The 19,842-nt window shown below is 39.5% G+C and overlaps 1 protein-coding gene across 2 annotated transcripts in view; it reads left to right on the top strand.

Annotated features, from left to right (window-relative positions):
- Itgav (integrin subunit alpha V) overlaps window positions 1-16,264 on the top strand; it is an 83,193-nt gene extending 66,929 nt beyond the window's left edge. For both annotated transcript variants that reach the window (XM_021184294.3, XM_021184288.3), the window contains exons 19-30: window positions 602-669; window positions 1,297-1,444; window positions 1,976-2,068; window positions 3,622-3,701; window positions 4,286-4,366; window positions 4,809-4,914; window positions 5,450-5,608; window positions 6,718-6,825; window positions 11,152-11,265; window positions 11,360-11,467; window positions 12,263-12,385; window positions 12,615-16,264. In XM_021184294.3, coding sequence (XP_021039953.1) covers window positions 602-669; window positions 1,297-1,444; window positions 1,976-2,068; window positions 3,622-3,701; window positions 4,286-4,366; window positions 4,809-4,914; window positions 5,450-5,608; window positions 6,718-6,825; window positions 11,152-11,265; window positions 11,360-11,467; window positions 12,263-12,385; window positions 12,615-12,710 — 1,284 coding nt within the window. In that variant the 3' untranslated portion in view covers window positions 12,711-16,264. The remainder of the gene's footprint in view (window positions 1-601; window positions 670-1,296; window positions 1,445-1,975; window positions 2,069-3,621; window positions 3,702-4,285; window positions 4,367-4,808; window positions 4,915-5,449; window positions 5,609-6,717; window positions 6,826-11,151; window positions 11,266-11,359; window positions 11,468-12,262; window positions 12,386-12,614) is intronic.
- The last annotated feature ends 3,578 nt before the right edge of the window (window positions 16,265-19,842 follow it).

Raw genomic sequence — 19,842 nt, 5'->3', positions numbered from 1 at the left:
CTTTTCTTTATTTCCCTTTTCCCTTCATGCTTTTGTTCCTTCTATGTGTTCTACCAACATCTCTTTTCCTGCATTGCCTCTCTTTTGAGGGTTTTTCTACATGTTCTTCATGGCACATCTCCTTGGCCAGAGCCAGAAAAAGCAAGTTTAGATTTTTTTGATGTTTTCTTCTGGTTTAATTAATTAATTAATGACTTTGGTTGTTTGGTTGATTGGTTTTTTGTTTTGTTTTTTTGTTTTGTTTTGTCTTTTGTCTTTTTTTTAAAGCTTCTTTCCCAATATTTTGTACATGCTAAACTTATTTTGACCCTTTCCTCCCTAGTTAATATTTGCATAGCAGCAGAGGTCAATGTCTTAACGAGGAGCCCTGATTATCTTGTCACTGCTTGTGTAGGTTAGCCAGGAGCACATTTGAAAGGATCCCTCATTTCTTGTACTAGACTCTATTCCAAAATGCTAACAGCTAATTTGAGAAATACAAAATTCTAAGTAATTATATTTCACCCAATTTTTACTCCTTATTCTTGATTACCTATACTGACATGTTTAAAGATGAGTTTCTAGTATCCATGTCGAAAATAATAAAATGTTTTTCTTTAAGGCTCATATTCTACTTGACTGTGGTGAAGACAATGTCTGTAAACCTAAACTGGAAGTTTCTGTAAATAGGTAAGTTGTACCCTAAAGTGTAAATAGAAAAATATAAGAAATTTAAACGGAAAAACACACTTTCTATTCAAGATGCTAATGTTTATAAGGAGAATTATTTACAGTAAAGGAGAATTAACAATTTTTTCACAATAAAGCAATTAATATGATGGTTAAAAAAGTACCCACTGTGTTTTTACTAGCGGCCTGGCTTGGCAGGTTTATGCCCATCAGCTGTGGTTGTACCACGAGTCCTACTAATTGCCTTGATACACTTCACTGTGGACAAGGTCTGAACTGAGGAATGTCCTCACCACTTGATAAAACTGTTGTGAGAATTATGACAAAAGAATAATTCGTCTTTTTAGCAAAGCCAGCAAGGAATTAGAAGTACATACACAGCTGGAATGTGACATTGGTGGTATGTGTACAGAGCCATGCTCTGTGAGGGCCACCAGCGTTCAGTCACACAATGTGGAGCACCGGACTTGCATCCAGTGTGCTATTTTCTGTTTTCTGTTGAGCTGTGGAGAAGCTGTGCGTGACCTATTCCGAGACAGTGAAGGCTGTTGGCCACGTGACTAACCTCTGGATTGGCTCCCTCCCCATGGAGTCTCTTCTCACTGTTGGATTTGAATTAACTTGCAGTGATCAAAAGAAGATCTATATTGGGGACGACAACCCTCTGACACTGACTGTGAAGGCGCAGAATCAAGGGGAAGGCGCCTATGAAGCTGAGCTCATCGTTTCCATCCCGCCGCAGGCCGACTTCATCGGGGTTGTCCGGAACAACGAAGTAAGCAAGCAAGCAAGCAAGCAAGCAAGCTGTCTCTTTGAAAATCACAGCACACTCCCGGCTCTTATTAACATTAATGAGGCAGGCCGTATTTAGTGAAGCCCAAGCTTAGCCATTCGATCTAAGACTAAATTGCTAAACAATAGAGTCTAATACATAATTCCTTTCAGGCCTCATGCTTTGCATAATATGTTATTGTAGAATTATTAGCTTTGCCAGCCACGCATCTGAAAAGAACGAGGTCAGCTAGATCTAGCCTGCCCATCACATTGCTAGCCAGATGCACTGTGACCAGAATCTAGTCCTCCAGGGGTCTGCCCAACATTTTTACATTTACATGCAGCAGTGGTCCACAGCTCCGACTTCTTTCTCTATTTACTCAATAGATTTATTTGCTTCATTAAAAGAGGAATTTAAATACCTACAGAATATTGGGTAGGAACTTTGTAGTTTCCGCTTTTTTGGCTACTATTAATTTCTTTTTTCATCCCAACCCCACTCCTCTCTCGCTTTCTTTCTTGTCTATCAAAGGCCTTAGCAAGACTGTCCTGTGCATTTAAGACAGAAAACCAAACTCGGCAGGTGGTGTGCGACCTTGGAAACCCGATGAAGGCTGGAACTCAAGTAAGGCATTTGAATTTGATGGATTTTTTTCCCCCTGTAAATAGAATACAATGGGTTTTTTCCCCCATCTAGGTTTGTTTATAGTAACTTCAAACTAAGTTGGGTTTTTCATTGTTACTGCTGTTTGGTTTTGTGTGCCAGGACCTTGCACATGCTTGGAAAATGCCCTACCACTGAGGTCTATGCTGCCCTGTTTTGTTTGCTTGTGCTTTTAAGGTAGGATCTTCCTCTGTAAGCTCAGCATAGCCACAAACTCAAGTTCTTCTCACTGTTGCCCCCTAAATGCTGCATTGCAAGGCTGCTGTGTACTGCCACGGCAGCTCTAGATTGTACCTTTATTTTATTTTATTTTATTTACTTTTTTATTTAAATTTTTTTATTTATTACTTATTTTGTGTTTGTGTATATGTGTGTATTATGCCTACATATGCATGCATGTAGTTGACCACTTGCTATGGGGAGGTCAGAGGACAACTTTTGGAAGTTGATTCTCTCCTCCCACCATATAAGACCTGGGAACTGAACTCAGGTCATCAGATCAGGTAATAAGTGCCTTTACCCACTGAGCCGCTTCACTTGCCCTCAATGTAGTACCGTTAAGTTAGTTTTGATTTAGAGTTTAATTATTAGTAGAGCTCTGTTTTTGTTTTTTTTTTTAACTAGGATACTAAAATTATAGGTGGAGCTGTATGCACAGCAATGTCAGTTACGTGCACATCTGTTGCCATGGTCTAAGCATGGCATGCTTACGCGTTCATCGGCAGGCAGCCATCATCCTGGATAGATGTGTCCTAGAGAGGAGCTCTGTGCTTCCCCATCCTCTCTGGTTTCTAGCTTATGACTCTTGCAGTTCCTGGGTTTTCTTCCTTTCTTCTTCTTCTTTCTTTCTTTGTTTATTTTGGTTTTTTCAAGGCAGCGGTTTTCTGTCCTGGAACTCGCTTGTATACCAGGCTGGTCTCCAACTCACAGGTCTGCTGGGACTAAAGGTGTGTGCCACCATGTCTGGTGGTTCCTGGCTTTTCTAAGTAGCCGACTCCAGACTTTGTAATGTGAGTCCAGCCCACCCAGAGGTGTCTTTTTTACGTACAATTACGTGAACCCCAAGAAGCTTGCAATCTTATATGTGTAGTTCAGTTGTTTTCTTTAAAGTCGATCAGGTTCCTGCCTTGGACCTTAGGTTGTCCCGAGGGAAGGGGACTGAGAGCGGTGTGACCGGGAGATTCTGCTTCCCGTCTGGCTTCCTAACTCAAGTCAGTTGTCAGATTGCGATGTCAAGTCTTATACTCAATTGTGCATTGCTTTCACTGGAACAACAAACATAAGTTTTAGAAAGACAGTTGATATCGTCGTAGGGAGGCGTGATTAAAATTAGTCGTTGTTACATAGCCTCCATTATGACTTCAGTGGAAAATCAGTTGTAATTATTTTTGTTCAATTTTACAATAAACTCATGAAAGTGTATTTTAGAACCCACTTCTTTATTTGGATGTCATATTTGATGTTTCTAACTTAGAGAAGATACTGACCGCCATTGTTACCTCTTCCCTTCTCAGCTGCTCGCTGGCCTTCGTTTCAGTGTGCACCAGCAGTCAGAGATGGATACTTCTGTGAAGTTTGACTTGAAAATCCAGAGGTATGAAAACACTCCATTAGGATAAAATAACTATTTTACTTTATAAATATATTACATACCCCCCTTTAAAGATGGAATAATGTAGATTAAGCCTTCAGTACTGCATTATAGGATTTTTCACAAATTTATTTGTTTTAATTTTTAAATGTACAATGGTATTTTGCCTGCATGATATCTGCATGAAGGTGTCAGGTCCTCTGGAACGGGAGCTATAGACAGTTAGGAGTTACCACGTGTAACTGCAATGTGGGTGCTGGGAATGGAACCCGCTCCTCTGGAAGATCAGCCCTGAGCCACCTCTCCATGCCTGCATTATAGAATTCTTAAATCAATATTTAGTTATACAAATGATTTTATTGTCAATTTGACTTTATAAAACAAAACTAAACATTAGGAAATACAGCTTTTTTCCATCTTTGAATTAATGGTAATTAAAATAATTGGTCGATCGGTAGGGCTTCAGTTTCTATTTTGCTTTGAATTGTTTAGTTTTAGGTCCCCTGAGTTCTCGTTTTCATAGCTTTGATGATAAATGTGCCCAATCTAGTCCTGAACATCTTTCTTTTTCTCTCTTTACTTTTCAGCTCTAATTCTTTTGACAATGTAAGTCCAGTTGTGTCTTACAAGGTTGACCTCGCCGTTTTGGCTGCTGTGGAGATAAGAGGGTAAGTGTGCATTTCGAGCTGAGTATCTCGTTGTTGTTGTGCTTGCTTCTGAAATGTGGCTGCTGGACTTTCTGCAGGCAGCCACCCTGCCACCCCAGCTTACTGCTGCTTTACTAAGGCAGTGGACGATGTAGAGATAAGGCCCTGAATGTTCTTCAGAGTCCCAAGTAGCTTTCTGGTGGTCTTTTGAAAAGGCATGGTAACAGCAATCTTAAAGAATGTTGATTGAACCTTCACAACACTTGCTTACCAGTTCATCTGTTGCATGCTGATTTAGCAACGGTGGCTTTTATGCATATGTTCATCCGTAAGCTTTTCCTTTATGCCTTTTTAAAATTAGCTCTGATTTTATTCAGCTGAGTATAGAATATTTAGGAAAATGAACTGATTGCACTGTTTGATATTCATGGTAGGTTTTTTTTTTTTTTTTGTCATTGTTTAGAGTTTCAAGTCCAGATCATATCTTTCTTCCAATTCCAAATTGGGAGTACAAGGAAAACCCTGAGACTGAAGAAGACGTTGGGCCTATTGTTCAGCACATATACGAGGTTTGCAGTCATCGGACCTAATAGAAAGCTAGTGAAGGGGTCAATGGGGAGAGCGGCTAAACATTTTAAAACCAATTCTATTTAATCTTTATTTGCAATTTGCATAATGTAAACATGTAGCAGAAGTACTATTTGTAAGTTCATTTTTATAGACAAATATCTATATTTGTTTAAAGAACACAAAATCGACTTGAGTAAAAGATAGCCCTTGTGTGTGCCCATGAAATTCTGAAGTTCTGACTAAAAACTGGAAATGCCTGTAATTAGGCAAAGTTTTATTGCTTCTACGAAGGTTATTAAGTCAGCATTCAGTAACTCTTTAACAGCTTTCTATACATTTTTATCCTTGTAGATCTTCCTGTTGAGAGATAAGCATCTGTTTGGCCTGTGTGTACAGTGGTTATGCTTGAAGTCTATCAGTAGCACCTGCTGCTGTTCAGATCCCATTTTGGATAGGATTTCTAGTGCTAACATTGTAGAAGAATTGTAGAACTAATTATGGTCCAAGGTGCTTACGTTTTCTTTTCCTTATTAGCTGAGAAACAATGGTCCAAGTTCATTCAGCAAGGCAATTCTAAATCTCCAGTGGCCTTACAAATACAACAACAACACTCTGTTGTACATTCTTCATTACGACATTGACGGGCCAATGAACTGCACGGCAGATACAGAGATCAACCCTTTGAGAATCAAGGTACTGTGCTTTAAGTAGCTCTTTATTATCATAACTTTTATTTCTTCCTAAACATATAAATGAACTTAAAATAAAACAACTCTTTTGATGTATGAACTCTGCAAAAAGTTTTTGAGTTCACAACCAGTACACTAAAAATTAGCCCATTTATGCAATAGGTAAGAATTCTGTGAAATTCTTGAGGACCTTATGTTTATGAATGGTCAATAAACCTCAGGAGATATTCCTGACCATGGCCCATTGCAATATCAGTTTGTCAAATGTGTAATACTCTATTTAAAGCTATTTTATTGTTGAAATTTCTGTTTTTAGAGTAAGATATGCTATTTTACTTGTGACTTGATTTACAGAGTCTAGGAAAGTGCCGTTTTATAGGACTTTATATACTTTTGGCGATAGTGATCTTTGTTCTAGAGTATATATTTACCTAAAAATATTACATCAGTCAGGGCAGTGATGACAGATGCCTTTAATCCCAGCATTCAGAAGGCAACTGCAGGTGGATCTCTGAATTTGAAGCCAGCCTGGTCTACAAGTTATAGGACAGCCAAGGCTACACATGAAACCCTGTCTCAAAAAACCAACAAAACAAAACAAAACAAATTACATCACATACAGTCTAAGGAAAGTTCAGAAAACAAATAAAATAAGCCAGACTTGATGGCACATGCCTGTAATCCCATAACAAGTTTGATGTTATCCGGGATTACGTTTTGTGTTTAAGGCCAGTCTGGGCTGTATAGTAATACTCTGTTTCCAAAACCCCAAACAAATCAGACTCAAGCCTCCTGACTGACACTCATCGCAGACGTGCTGAAGAACTTCAGGCTCTTTCAACAGATATCAGTTTCCCTCCAGGGATGCCGGGAGAAGCAGTGGTTAGGAAAAGGCAACATTTGTAGGGCAATTAATGACGTTGATCTTTTACTTTCTGTCTTTCCTGTTCATTAAGTAGTAAGTTGTAAATTTTCTGTCCATACCACATTTTCATAGATTGCATGCTAATCATATCTAAGTATTAGTGTCCAAATGTCAGTGTAAGATTTTTTTTTTTTTTCTGTTATCGTTTAACCACCGTTCTCCAGTGTAATCCATGTCTGTCTTTATAGACACCCGAAAAGAATGACACAGTGGCGGCAGCGGCGGGACAGGGAGAAAGGAATCATCTCATCACCAAGCGAGATCTCACCCTCAGAGAGGGAGATGTTCACACTTTGGTAAGCGCCATCTCCAGTGCACAGAGAATCAGCATCTAAAAATACACGGGTACAGGACACTCTACAGCCAACACCTCAGCAGGATCGCTTAAAAAATCTGTGGTCCTCTTGATCTTCTTCCTAGTTACATTAAAGACAGTTCTCAACTGATCCATTTTATATACTGTTTAATAAAAGCATTTTGTATTCTGCCTGCCTCGACTGCTCTTCCAGCTGGGCACTTTTGATCTCATCTTCCTCTTTGGCACTTCAGTAGCATTTTGCAGGAGAAACCTGGAGACCCAGTGATGAAAACTGTGCAAAGGGAATAATTAGTTCAGTGTTTTAACTTTAATTATGTCAGGTTATTCAGGGACTGTACGGTTTGATAGAAATGCATTGTTATTTTTTTAAAACCCTTTTTTATTTAATTATGCTATTATTTTTCTTTGTGGCACATACATCCTGTCTGGTATGTCTGTAAAGGCCAGAGGACAACTTGTAGAAGTAACTTCTTTGCTTTTAACACAGCTTGACAGGGAGAACCTTCGAAGTCACCTTCCCCGTGAAGCCATCTTCTCTGCCCACACCCACTGTTTTTATATAACTGAGTCCTGGGGTCAAAGGCTCATTATTCAAATACTGAATTTTCTTTCCATCACTACATCAGGGCATTATTCTCTCCTTGTTCTCCATCTGCCGCCTTGCTCTCCTCGGTCTCAATTTCTAGATTTGTGTTTTCTACACTCACCTTCAGGCTCCTTAATTGCTGATTAGAATTTCTTTCGAACCATGCGTCAGCTTTTTCTGATTTGACCTGGAGGAGAGCCAGGGTTTTTTCGTAGTTCTTTTCAGGTCTGTCACAGCCAGTCTGGGCAATAGTTTAAAGACTGATGCGGTCCCAGGGTGATGGACCCTGGTTTCAATATCCAACCCCTGAAAAGGAGTTCATTGATCATTCTCCAAAAGCAAGTCCTGACAACTGATGATTCATTCATCTGTCTAAGAACAGCGTGTTCCTCTAGTGGGAAAAAATGAATAAGTACTCTGTATTTTTACTCTGATGAAAAAAAAATCTCTTAAATGTCTATCAGAAAATAACAAATCTAGAAATACATCCTGGAGTTTTCCCAGCATTTGTCTTTCCACACTGATCTACAGGGAGTGAATACAAACCCCTTTCTCCAAGTCCTTCCTCTGTGTCTCTCAGCTCCTACATCCTGCATTTCAGTAAATTTCAGCCCCATCTATTTTGTAAAGCACCTACTCATCCTAACCCATGTGCACCAACTCCGTTCCTTCACAGGGTGACCCACACCACTTTCCGTTGACTTTTACCAACCTCGGCCGCTGACTTTATGCCCTTATCTCCCCTAGTGTCTATTTACCACAGAACCTGTAGGGGTTCTTTGATGTGTGGGTCACTGACAGGTCACTACTGGAGTTTCTGAGTTGACTCAGAAAAATCACAGGAAAGATAGCTCAGTGGTTAAGAGCACCAGCTGCTCTTGTAGAGGACCCGAGTCTGGTTCCCAGTACCCACACAGGCAACTCACAACTGTAACCACAGCTCCAGAGGGAGTAACTTTTTCCGCTTTCAGAGGACACTTATATCCATGTTCAGACCCTCCTAGACAGGTACACATAACTAAAAAGTAAATATTCATGAAAATTAGGCACTGTTCTATGGGAACATATAATAGCATGTCACTAGGAGTCATTTTATCGGTATATTCTTTGAACAGAATAATAGTGCTAGGTTTTCCCCTTGTCCCTGACCTAGCTTATCGAATCTCAGGCCCTTAGCCACATTTCTAGCGTCAGATGTGGGTTCCATCTTATGGAATCCTAATTTAAAGACAGCTGTTGGTTACTCACATAACATTTGTGCCTCCACGCACCAGTCTGTCCTGGTGACAGGTCACTGTAGTCGGTCGCAGGGTTTGTAGCTGGGTGATGTGGATGATGACATTTCTCCACCAGCAGCATGCAGGGTACCTTTTCCCGTCCCATGAAGGTTAAGTTAGTCAGTAGCGCTGGAACTTCTAGTTAGGCACCAACTCGACTTTCCCATGTTAGATGACTTAAATAAGTGTTGTCCTCTCAATAGGGCTTTACCATTAGGTTGTGGCGAACAACCAAGAGCCTTGCCAATACCCTGTTACAAAGAGAGCAGCAACAAGCATGGATGAGGAAAGATCTCTGTAGTGTGATGTAGCGCCCTTTGGGTGTATGCCCAAGAGTGGTACAGCTGGATCTTGCAGTAGACCAATTCCTAGCTTCCTTGTATCTAGTTAACTTCTTCAGACTGAAGGTTTTCTCCTAGTCCATTCTGTAGAGACAGGGTCTGTCACCGAACCTGGACTTCACTGATGGGCTAGACTAGCTGGCTAGCCAGCCTCAGGGAGTGTCCTGTTTCTTCCTCCCTAGCAGTAGGATTACTGGTGGGTGTTTCTAGGCTTTGCTTTTGTTCTGTGGGTGCTGAGAATCAGAACTTAGCTCCTTACACTTGCCTAGCAGGTACATTACTGACTGATCCACCCTCTACTTCTTGCATAATTCTATTCTATTGATTTATATGTGCAGTCTTGATGATAACAAATCATTTTTATTACTATAGCTCTGCAGCAAATTTTGAAATCCTCCTTCCTTCCTTCCTTCCTTCCTTCCTTCCTTCCTTCCTTCCTTCTTCTTTCCTTTCTTCCTCCCTTTTTTTGTTCCTCCCACCTTTCCTTTCTTCTTTGTTCTTTCTTGTTTCAAACATAGACCATTCTCACTGTAGCTCAAGTAGGAACTTCTACTGATCCTCCCGCCTCAGCTTCTGGAGTACTGAGATTGCAAGCTTGTATCAATGTATTTGGCTTATTTTCTTCGCTTCAAAGCTTATTTTTGATGTTTGGCATTTTTAGCAATTCCTTATGTACTTTAGGTTAAGTATATACACTTCTTAGGGCTACTTGCATCCCACTAGCAGTTTGTGGGTCTAACCCTGATTGGAGAACTCTTGCATCCTAGAACACGGGCTGCCCAGTTAGGTTATCTTTGACTCCTTTCAACAATATTTCAGTTCCTTTCAGGGTTTTCATAAAAAAGCTTTTAGTTTTCAAGGTATTAGCTTTGCTCTTGATTTTTTTCTTGTTGTTGTTCTTTTAGCCATTGTTGCTAGTGTGCAACCAACAAGTCATATTTGTATGTTGAATTTGTAGGAACTGTGCTCTGTTGTTGGTCTGTTCTTGTTTATTAGGTCTTTATTAGTTTTAGTGTAGCTTGCTTGGATTTTGTTGTTGTTTTGGTTTGGTTTTTAAAACATAAGGTCTTTTCATCTTCTGAGAGATGGCTTTGTTTTATGTGTTTATTACGTTGCTACTGGACCACACTGGCTAGACCGTGCAGCAGACTAGAAGCAGCTTGTCCAGACCCCTTGCCTTGTTTGTGGTCTTCTGTTAAGTGTAGATTTAGTTGTGCTTCTGTCAAGGATGCCCTTTATCAGGTGGAGGGAGCTCACTTCTCTTCCTGATCCTCAGCTGCTGAGGCCATTAACTGGACAGCGTGCTCTGTGGTGCATGCGTGTGGCGTAGTGCAATGTGACCAGCACATGAAAGATGGTGGATATTATTTCTCTTAGCTGCCGACGTTCAAGTTCCTGATGAAAACACTAATTATGGCAGGTGTCATCAGCGTGTGATTTTCTTTCTACAGGTCTCACACAGAATAATAATTAAAGATTCACTGCTTTCTTTGCTTTTCTACAGAATTACTGTGATCCGATGTCTTAAAATGACCATATTCAGGGTTTGCCTAGAGAATGTTTAGTTGTTGTCATAAAACCGAACTCTTCCATATTAGGCTTTATGTTCCTAGAATAAATTACACTATGAAACAATGCTTTTGCCAGGTGTGGTGCATGTACCTTTAATGCCAGTGCTGGGCAGGCATGGGTAGGCAGATGTGAGATCAAGGCCTCTACTTAATCTGTGCAGTAAGTTCTAGGAAAGCCAAGGCTGTGTTCCAAGACCCTGTCTCAAAACATACAAAGAAAGAAACAAAATAAAACAAAGGAGGCCTGCTCTTTCCTGAAGGGAACCAGAAAGGAGTGGATCTTGGGGCCAGGGAAGATGGTGGGGAGGGCTGGGGGGGAGCAGCGGGAGGGGAAGCTGTGGTCAGGCATAATATATGAGAATTAAAAAGAAAAGCCCAGAGCTAGCTGTTGTCTTCTTTGTTAAGCGTTATGCCTAGAAGACAGAGAATCTATAGTTTCTCTTTGGCCTTCACGTAAGGATGCTTAATGTTCAAACGTTACAAATGCCAGTGTGATCTCCTGTGTAAGGAAATGGTCTGTTCTGGCAGGGCTGTGGAATCGCTAAGTGCTTGCAGATCACCTGCCAGGTTGGTCGACTGGATAGAGGCAAGAGCGCAATCCTGTACGTGAAATCCCTGCTGTGGACCGAGACGTTCATGAACGTAAGCAGACAGATGTACCAGCAGATGTGTACATTTTTCAAAGAATTATAAGGCTGGCTATCTAAGAAACCATCCACTTGTTATTTCTGTGCAGAAGGAAAACCAGAACCATTCCTATTCCCTGAAGTCATCCGCTTCCTTTAATATCATAGAATTCCCTTACAAGAACCTGCCAATTGAGGATCTCTTCAACTCTACACTAGTAAGTCACCGGCTTCAGAGCAGGGATACCTGCAATGCAAACACCTTAGTGATTTTAATGGAAGTTTAACTATAACAAGTGAAAATATAAGTTATTGGAGAGGATTATAGATTTTAGAATCGAAAGCATTCTCTTTCTTTTTTTAAATTACATTTGTTGTTGCTGAGGAGGGTCACGTATCACAGTGTGGAGGTCAGAGAACAGCTTTTCAGAACTGATTCTGGGACGTGAGGATTGGACCTTGGATATCAGGTGTGGTGACCAGGGCCTTTAGCTGACGAGTCATCTCACTGACCCAGGCTCTTGTCCCTTGGTATTCCTGTACTTCATTGTCCTAGAATTAGTAGAGGTGGCCCTTTTTCTTCAGCACTTGGTGCTGTGTAACAGGGTTTTTTAACTGTATACCAAATTTGTCAGGGGATATTTTGGGGTTACTTTCTCCCCACAATTATAAGGTTGGAAACTACTAACTAACTACTGCTAAGTAAACATATTTTGAAGATATCTAAGTATTGAAAATAGGATCAGCTGTCATGATCTGTATTGGGTAATTTACTAGTCATTTCAATTTAAATCTGATGTCAACCTATTGTCAGAGTCTTGTGTGTGCTCTTTTGTGTGTGTGTGCGCGTGCGCACACATATGTGCTATGGATGCCTAACGTGCACTCACTAAATGATTGTATGAGAAAAAGAACATGGTGTGACTACCACTAAATTTATTATTCAAAGAAAGTCGAGTACTCACTGACTAGGCCAGTGAGCTATTTAAGACTCAGTGTGTTTTCTGCAACAGGTCACCACTAACATCACCTGGGGCATTCAGCCGGCGCCCATGCCAGTGCCTGTGTGGGTGATCATCTTGGCAGTTCTCGCAGGGCTGCTCCTACTGGCTGTGTTGGTATTTGTAATGTACAGGGTAAGTAATGGGCGTTGAAGGGGGTAGGGGGATAGAATAAGAGAAGAGAAGAAGGGACAGGATGAAGGGAGTAAAGAAAAGGAGAAAAGGACCCACAGTGCTGCTGCCTTATTTCAGGATGGGATACTAAACAAAAACGCCATTTGAATTTTCGAGGTGATAATAGAGTCAGTCATATTTTCAGCGATCTGTTACTTAGTGAGAACTATGCTTTTTCTTTAACTGGCAGATGGGCTTTTTCAAACGTGTCCGACCACCTCAAGAAGAGCAAGAAAGAGAACAGCTTCAGCCTCATGAGAATGGCGAAGGAAACTCTGAAACCTAACCGTGCTTCTTAAGTGGTGCCACTTCTGTCCGCTCCAAATTTACCACCTTGGTGGTAGATTTAAACATCTCTCGTGAAGAGTGAAATCCCAGGACTGTATTGCTGAGAGCACCCAGCAGTCTCAATTTATCCACAAAATTGAAATGGATATTTGTCGACTTCTCTTTATAAATAAGTTCAGGTTACATTTACTTCACCTACACTAACGTGTGTTCTTAGGGATTTAAGGATGGGATTCCAAATGATTATCTTTGTTCAGTGTACATAAGACAGACAGCACCTGAGTTAGCACGTTATATAGCATAGTACCTCTTCAGTTACTGTTTCTGATTGACTGTGTGGGGTTTCTCTCTTTGACGTTACGTTAGGGCAATTAGGATTGTAAAGCAGTTCAAATTTAGACCTTAGCATCAGTCAGTTTGCACAGGTACTTAGAACAGGTACACATTACACTACAGTTGAGTTCATAAGCTACTGAAGACTTTGCAATTGCATGCACTTAGATTTTAATATCATTTACACAGTAGAACTTTTAAATACCACGATACCATCAAAATTCTTTCCTGGGACTATAGCTCACTTCGAAGCATGTGCAACTCCCTGGGTTTAATCCTGCACACTGGGAGGAAAACCAGTAGTTTCCTGTATTAACAATGGTACAGTATTTTTATATGAAAATTAGGTTTTTATTTATGTGTAGTCTGCATTGTGTCTTGTTGTATTTTAACTTTTGTAATTTAAACTCTACATTAAATCCTTTAAGTCGTTTCCTGCAGAAAATTTTATAATTAAAAATACCCGTTAAGTAATAGTGTGGTCTCAGCTGCTGCTGACTGAAGCCCTCAGAGTTGGAAGTGGTTTCTGAAGTACATCTATTCCCTTTGTTTGGCTGCCTGCAATGTGGAAAAGCCTGAGAGACTCTCCATAGGTCTCTACTCTAACTGCTCATCAAAAAGATGTTCTTTAATTGGACCGGAGTGTTTAATTGTTAGTAATTTATTTTCCTCCTGTCCTCATATTTTCCTTCCACTTCCAAAACTGAGAATGGCTCAAGACTGTCTTCATAACCTATAGGAACCTGGATCTCGCACCCTTACCCCACGAGAGATGCCTGGGACCAACATTCCAAAGGTGGCTCATGGGATGGTTTCTAGCAATAGCATGGTAGAACCTCAGGTTAAGCAAGGCGATCTATAAAACCTGCCTCCACTGTCAGAAAGAATGCTATGAAGGTGTTTTTGTAAGCAGTTCTTGTTCCTTAAACCTTCTGTCTTACATTTTTAAATTAAATTACCTTTCTGGGACTTTAATAGAGGCAGCAGAGGAAGCACGGTACAGTCTTAAGTGGTGGTGATTTATTCACAGTTCCTCAAGGCCCCGGGATAACTATCAATTATAGCTCTATTTTTGTGCAATTACATCATGTTATGCATTGGAAGTTGAGAATTTTAATAGCTTTTTAAAATGCTGTCCTCATTAAGCAATGAAAAATATTTCTCTTAAATAATTGAATATTTTTCTACATTTTAAAAGTAATTGAAGTTTGTCTCACCGTATCTTAGGCTAATTCCATGTGCATATGGATGAGCTAATTCGGAGAATATATTTTCATAACATGAAGCACATTTTATGTGAGTTGTACAAATTAGAATATAGACAGGACCCTATATTTAGCTTTAATAAAATTTTAAGTTAATGAGTTTTGGCTTGAAAGATCATAATCATATATGCAATAATTATTTTTTTTAAACCAATAAATTTAAATTCTTTTAAGAAACATTTTTTGTCTTAGGGACAAGTGTCTCTAAGCTACTTAGGACTACCACACAGTCACTAAGTTGGCCTATACAAACTTTTATCTTCTTTGTCTTTCAACATAATAGTTGTCATTCCTGAAAATCAATGAAATTCATTCTTTGGCAATAGGGTCAATATTGATTTTTACAGTTATTCCTATTATGGCTTCTATGCCAAGGAATAACTTTCTGTTAGAGATTGAAAGATATTTGTAATTGGAAATTAACATGATGTGTAGTTTTCAACAATAGTTGGATTTTCTTTTAAAAAATATAAATTTGTATCTCTGTAACTTAGGAGCTGTAATTTGAGAGTTAACGCTCTGAAAAAATGTTGAGATTCTCTTTATCTCATAACAGCATAGGCATGTAGTCAACAAAATAGCAAGAGATTATTTTAGATTCATATTTGTAATTTACCAATAATTAACATTTATTTCCAAGCATAAAATTTTCATAATATAGGTTAATTAAAGAAATTGATTGATCCAGAGGACACTTGACACATGTGAGGAATATTAATGTGGATACTGGCTTCTTATAGAGATATTTATTTTAGAGTTGATACTTTAAAACATCTGTGTGAGGGTTACTTCCCCCCTTTAACGTTTAATTATCATCATAATTCTGATTGTGTTCTGAATGACTATGGAAGGTGAAACAGTCAAAATATTTTCTTAAAGCTACCTGTCTTACAATATTACTTATTAATAGTAAATCCTCATGAATACATTATTTATATAATGAGGAAAGTCACTAAGAGCAGACAAGAGTTTGCTGCCGCCTTATGAGAACAGTGAGAGTTTCTGTAGTGAGTCTAACCCTGAGGAGGGAATTTGGTGGCAAAGTAAAATTGGTAGAGCAACTGGTTCTTGTAGGGCAACAGGACTAAGGTAGCATCTGTCCCCATGTGAGAGAATTCTGGGGAGAGCCTCAAGGAGAAGGAAAGGAAGTTGTTCTAGAGTCTCTGTGTGTGGCCATTGCCTATCTCAGTGTCACCTTGTTCTTACTCATAGCTGGCTTGTACATTTAATTTGATGAGTAAGGGGAGATGACCGAAATGTATTATGGGATCTAAAAAGACAAATACAATTGCTTGATGTCTAGTAATTTGTAAAAGGTTTCTTTGGACTTGGTCCTTTTATTTGAACCATGAACCTGTGGCTATGCCATCTGCAGTATACACTGGCATTCATTATAATTTCTGATATGTCATGGACTTCCTGTGAGGTACTGAATCTTTGAATTCTGTTGTCATTGTTCTCAAGTGCAATATAACAATGTAACGAAACTTAAATATAAGTCACTATTTAGTAATCTTAATCTGAAATTTATTAGTATTTTTTTGTTAGCAGAAAAGAACAACTCTGCTGTAGTTGTAGATATATAGGTGAAAATTTTTTGTTTTTTGCTTTTTCTTTGTTTTTTTGTTTGTTTTTACCTCTAAACCATCCAATCTGCATTTTATTTTAGGTGGAAGATGAACTATTCCTTACCAGTTTTAAAACACTTTCAGTATATTAAGGTAACTTGGAAGCTGTGTGTATTAAATTCTTTTGCTCGCTAAGTAACCTGGAAGATAGTTTTTGTTTTTGGCTTCTCTCGTGATCACCCACATTGGGTGAGACATAAAATGAGTCTCTCCTGAAATCTGTCATTTGCTAACTTGTTTTGAGTTAGTAAAAGCAGGTACCATGTTCTGCTTTGTTTCCAATGTGTAACTTGTGACTGTACAATAAACTTGAACGTATGGTGCCAGCTTCCAGTGTGGATTCTATCCTCTCCTGTGAGCTCATGTTTCTTAATTATGGGAACCAGCGACACTGCATCAAACAGTGACTTCAGGGTGGTGACACAGCTCCCTACAAGTTCAAAAATGTAAGGGTACTAGTTATCTAAAGGAAGGGAACCAACAAACAAAAGGCAAAGGGAGCCTGGTGTTAAGACACATTCTTCTGAAGGAGATACATTCTTAGCATTTCAGAGCCTTGAAATAATATCGGGAATCAGTCGGTGAGATTATGTGAAATTGAAAGGCATCTGCACATCAAAGGAAACAGCAGAAAAAAGAGGCTAACTATGGAACAGGTGAATGTCTCAGTCTGCTTTGCAGCGTGCACACCACTAATATCTAGATGCTGTAAAGAACTCAGAAAACTAAACTCCACAAAGCTAAACCATCCAGTCATTTCAGCAAGCAATTAAAAGACTCAGGCATTTCTGAAAAGATGGAACATAAATGGCCACTAAATACATGAAAAAATGTTCAATTTTAGCCGCCAGGAAATGTAAATCAAAACTACATTGAGATTTGATTTTAACCTAGTCCGAGGGGCAATTGTTTATGAAGCAAACAAGTGCTGGGTGGTCTGTGTGGAATAGGAACTCCTAGTGGGTGTTCTCTCAATGCAAAACAAGGTAGCTCCCATGGAAATCGGTCTGGAGGGCCCACGATAATGGAAAAATAGAACTATCAAATGCTCCAGCTCTAGCAGTCCTGGAAAGCTAAACACACTGAATACAGTTGATCATCCATGTTTATTGTGGCACTATTCAATACTGTTCACAATAGCCAAGCTAGGGGATCGGTCTAGGAGTTCATTGATGGATGGATGGATAAGTGAAATATGTATTTATAGTAGGACTTTATTCTGCAATAAAAATTGCTATTTTTTTCAGGAAGTGGATGAGATTATCAAATTTGAGTAAAATCAGAATCAGCATGGTTTCCCTCATCTGTTGACCATAGCACACATACAGAAAGCAACATGAATGTTTAAGGGGGGAAAAAAAGGCAAATAGCGGGAAGGGAGGGTGAGGAGAGGTTAGCATGGGGTGTATTCATAGTACTCGATGGATACACTTGAGAAACATCATTGTGCAACCCATTGCTTTGTACAATGAAATTCACCAAGAAAATAGAAGTTCTTAGGGTAAATAAAAATTTGCTAGAAAGATAAGAATCTTCATTTATAACCCAATGCTCTTCAATTTTTATAGCATTGAACCTTACAATTTTTACTTCATCGGGTTGCTTTAAATAATATACATTTACCTGTAAATGTATGAGCGAATTCCAGTTAAGTCGATCTTTTCATCTTTTGTTTCTAAGCCATCTAAAATAGTATTATACACGGTCCAATACTGCTTTATTGTTATTTTCATCCTTACGTGTCTTATTCTTTTTAATTTTACTTAATTCTCTTTTTTATTAATTTCAATCTATGTCTGCCTATATGCCTATATATATATATATATTATACCTAGTCTCTTTCTTCAGCATGTATTCAGAAAAATTTAATATTTAATTTGATCAGAAGTTTGTCTGTGCTTGGATTTCTTCTGTGTGGTTTTTTTTTTTTTTTTTTTTAGACAGGGTTTCTCTGTATAGCCCTGGCTGTCGTGGAACTCACTCTGTAGACCAGGCTGGCCTTCATCTCAGAAATCTGCCTGCCTCTGCCTTCCGAGTGCTGGGATTAAAGGCGTGCACCACCACGCCCATCTGTGGTTTGTTTTCTTTCTTTCTTTCTTTCTTTCTTTCTTTCTTTCTTTCTTTCTTTCTTTCTTTCTTTCTTTCTTTCTTTCTTTCTTTCTTTCTTTCTTTCTTTCCTGGCTTTTGATGCCCAGTTCAAACCTCGTGCTCTCTGTTCCATCCCAGCTCTCAGGCTCAGAGGGGAGAGGCGTTTTTCTCACACCCAAAGTGGTGGATTTTGTGCCTGGCTTTTTGATCTGGCTCCTGTGTCAGACCTTACTCCAGCTCTAAGCTTGGATTTGTCATATTTGCATTCTGTGCTTAACACACTGGATACCAAATGTAAAAGTATGGCTTTCCTACAACTGCCCTTGCTCTGAACAATGACATGAAGACCTGTTATCGTTACGAAAAGCTTCAGGCACTAAGCTGGGACGATTCTGATCTATCTTAACCCAACTGTGCTGGCCTGACCTGTTTCCCAGCCTACATTGTTTGGAGTTGGTCTGGTGCTGCTATGTATTCAAATACTAAATACTTGCCCCCAGGATCTGGTTGCTTCTTTAGAGGAGATACTTTCGTACACCAAGTGGTGCTATATAACCTTGACCCCCAAGTTAATTGGTCAGTAGAAGGCTAAAGCCTGTGATTGGGTGGTAGGTGGGTTTTTGGTTACCTGGCTGGGGGTTGCAAGAAGAGAGGGGAAGAAGAAGGAACAGGGAGAGAGGAGGCTGCCACCATGAGAAGAGATGGACCATGACACGATCAGGAGAAACATCGAGTAACAAGGGACATATAGCTGGGATGTAAGTTAGAATAGCCCAACATCTGCCCAATCTAGGCTCACAGCTTATAAATAAAATACCTGGATTCTGTGTCTTTTATAATTATTTTTACATACTATCAAGCCATGTGTCCCATTGCCTGCCATCCTGGTCTTGCCCTGACCTCCTTCATCTGTGTCCTCATGTTTCATACTAGACATATGACATACTTGGACAATGCCAAGTCCAGACTTTACCCAGAAATCAGCATAGGAATACAGTGCACAAAAGCACCCTCAACACTTACCTCTTTATGTATCTCTAATTCCAGTGGAATAAAACATTCCTAATACCCAAATCCATACAGCTCCTATATTTCAAATGCCCTGCTATGAGGTTGGTGATCAATGTCAAGACCCTTATCTGGTAAAGAAGGCATGTGCCACAGGATCTGACACATTGCTGACCCCTCGAACTTCAGGCAAGAAAGCTCCACACAGATAAGAATCCTAAACAAATTTTTTAGGAAGATGCTTCAAGAGTGCTACTGTAGTATATCAGTCTCCTCACAGATGTTTGAGGAGATGGAAACAGGAAGCTGGATGCATATATTGTTCAGTGCAACACATTGAAACCACATTAATGCGTACAGTTTTGGGTTTCCTGTCCTGATAGTCACAGAACTCAAGTGTCAGGAAAGTAACACACCCAGGTCATGACGTTTTAGAAATGATCGGATACTAAAATATTTGCTAAAATGGAGCATTTATAACGTTTACTGGGACATTGCTGACATTATTGCCATTTTAAATACCGTTGTCTTAGATTGACCTTCTCATAAGCCCTTTTTTTTTTTAATCTAAAGAAGAGTCTTGCAAATCAGAGACTGTTTATTGAAAAGGGCCTATGTCCGAGTCACATAGTCAGCATCAGCTAACAGGAGCTGGAGAAACGACTCAGTGGTAACAAGCTATAAAACATGTAGTGCATTATAATTTGGCTTTTGTGGTTAGAGACTAGAAATCTTGGCCCTACAGTAAAAGTCTGGTAAAGGAATACGCATTTACTTACTTTAGGGTAAAGTCACTGTGTAAGATACA

The sequence above is a fragment of the Mus caroli genome, unplaced genomic scaffold (genome assembly GCF_978045245.1).
Source record: "Mus caroli unplaced genomic scaffold, Mus_caroli_1 scaffold_2, whole genome shotgun sequence".
NCBI lineage: Eukaryota > Metazoa > Chordata > Mammalia > Rodentia > Muridae > Mus > Mus caroli.
The sequence above is the reverse complement of the archived record's forward strand: the minus strand, read 5'-3'. Positions and strand labels throughout refer to the sequence as shown.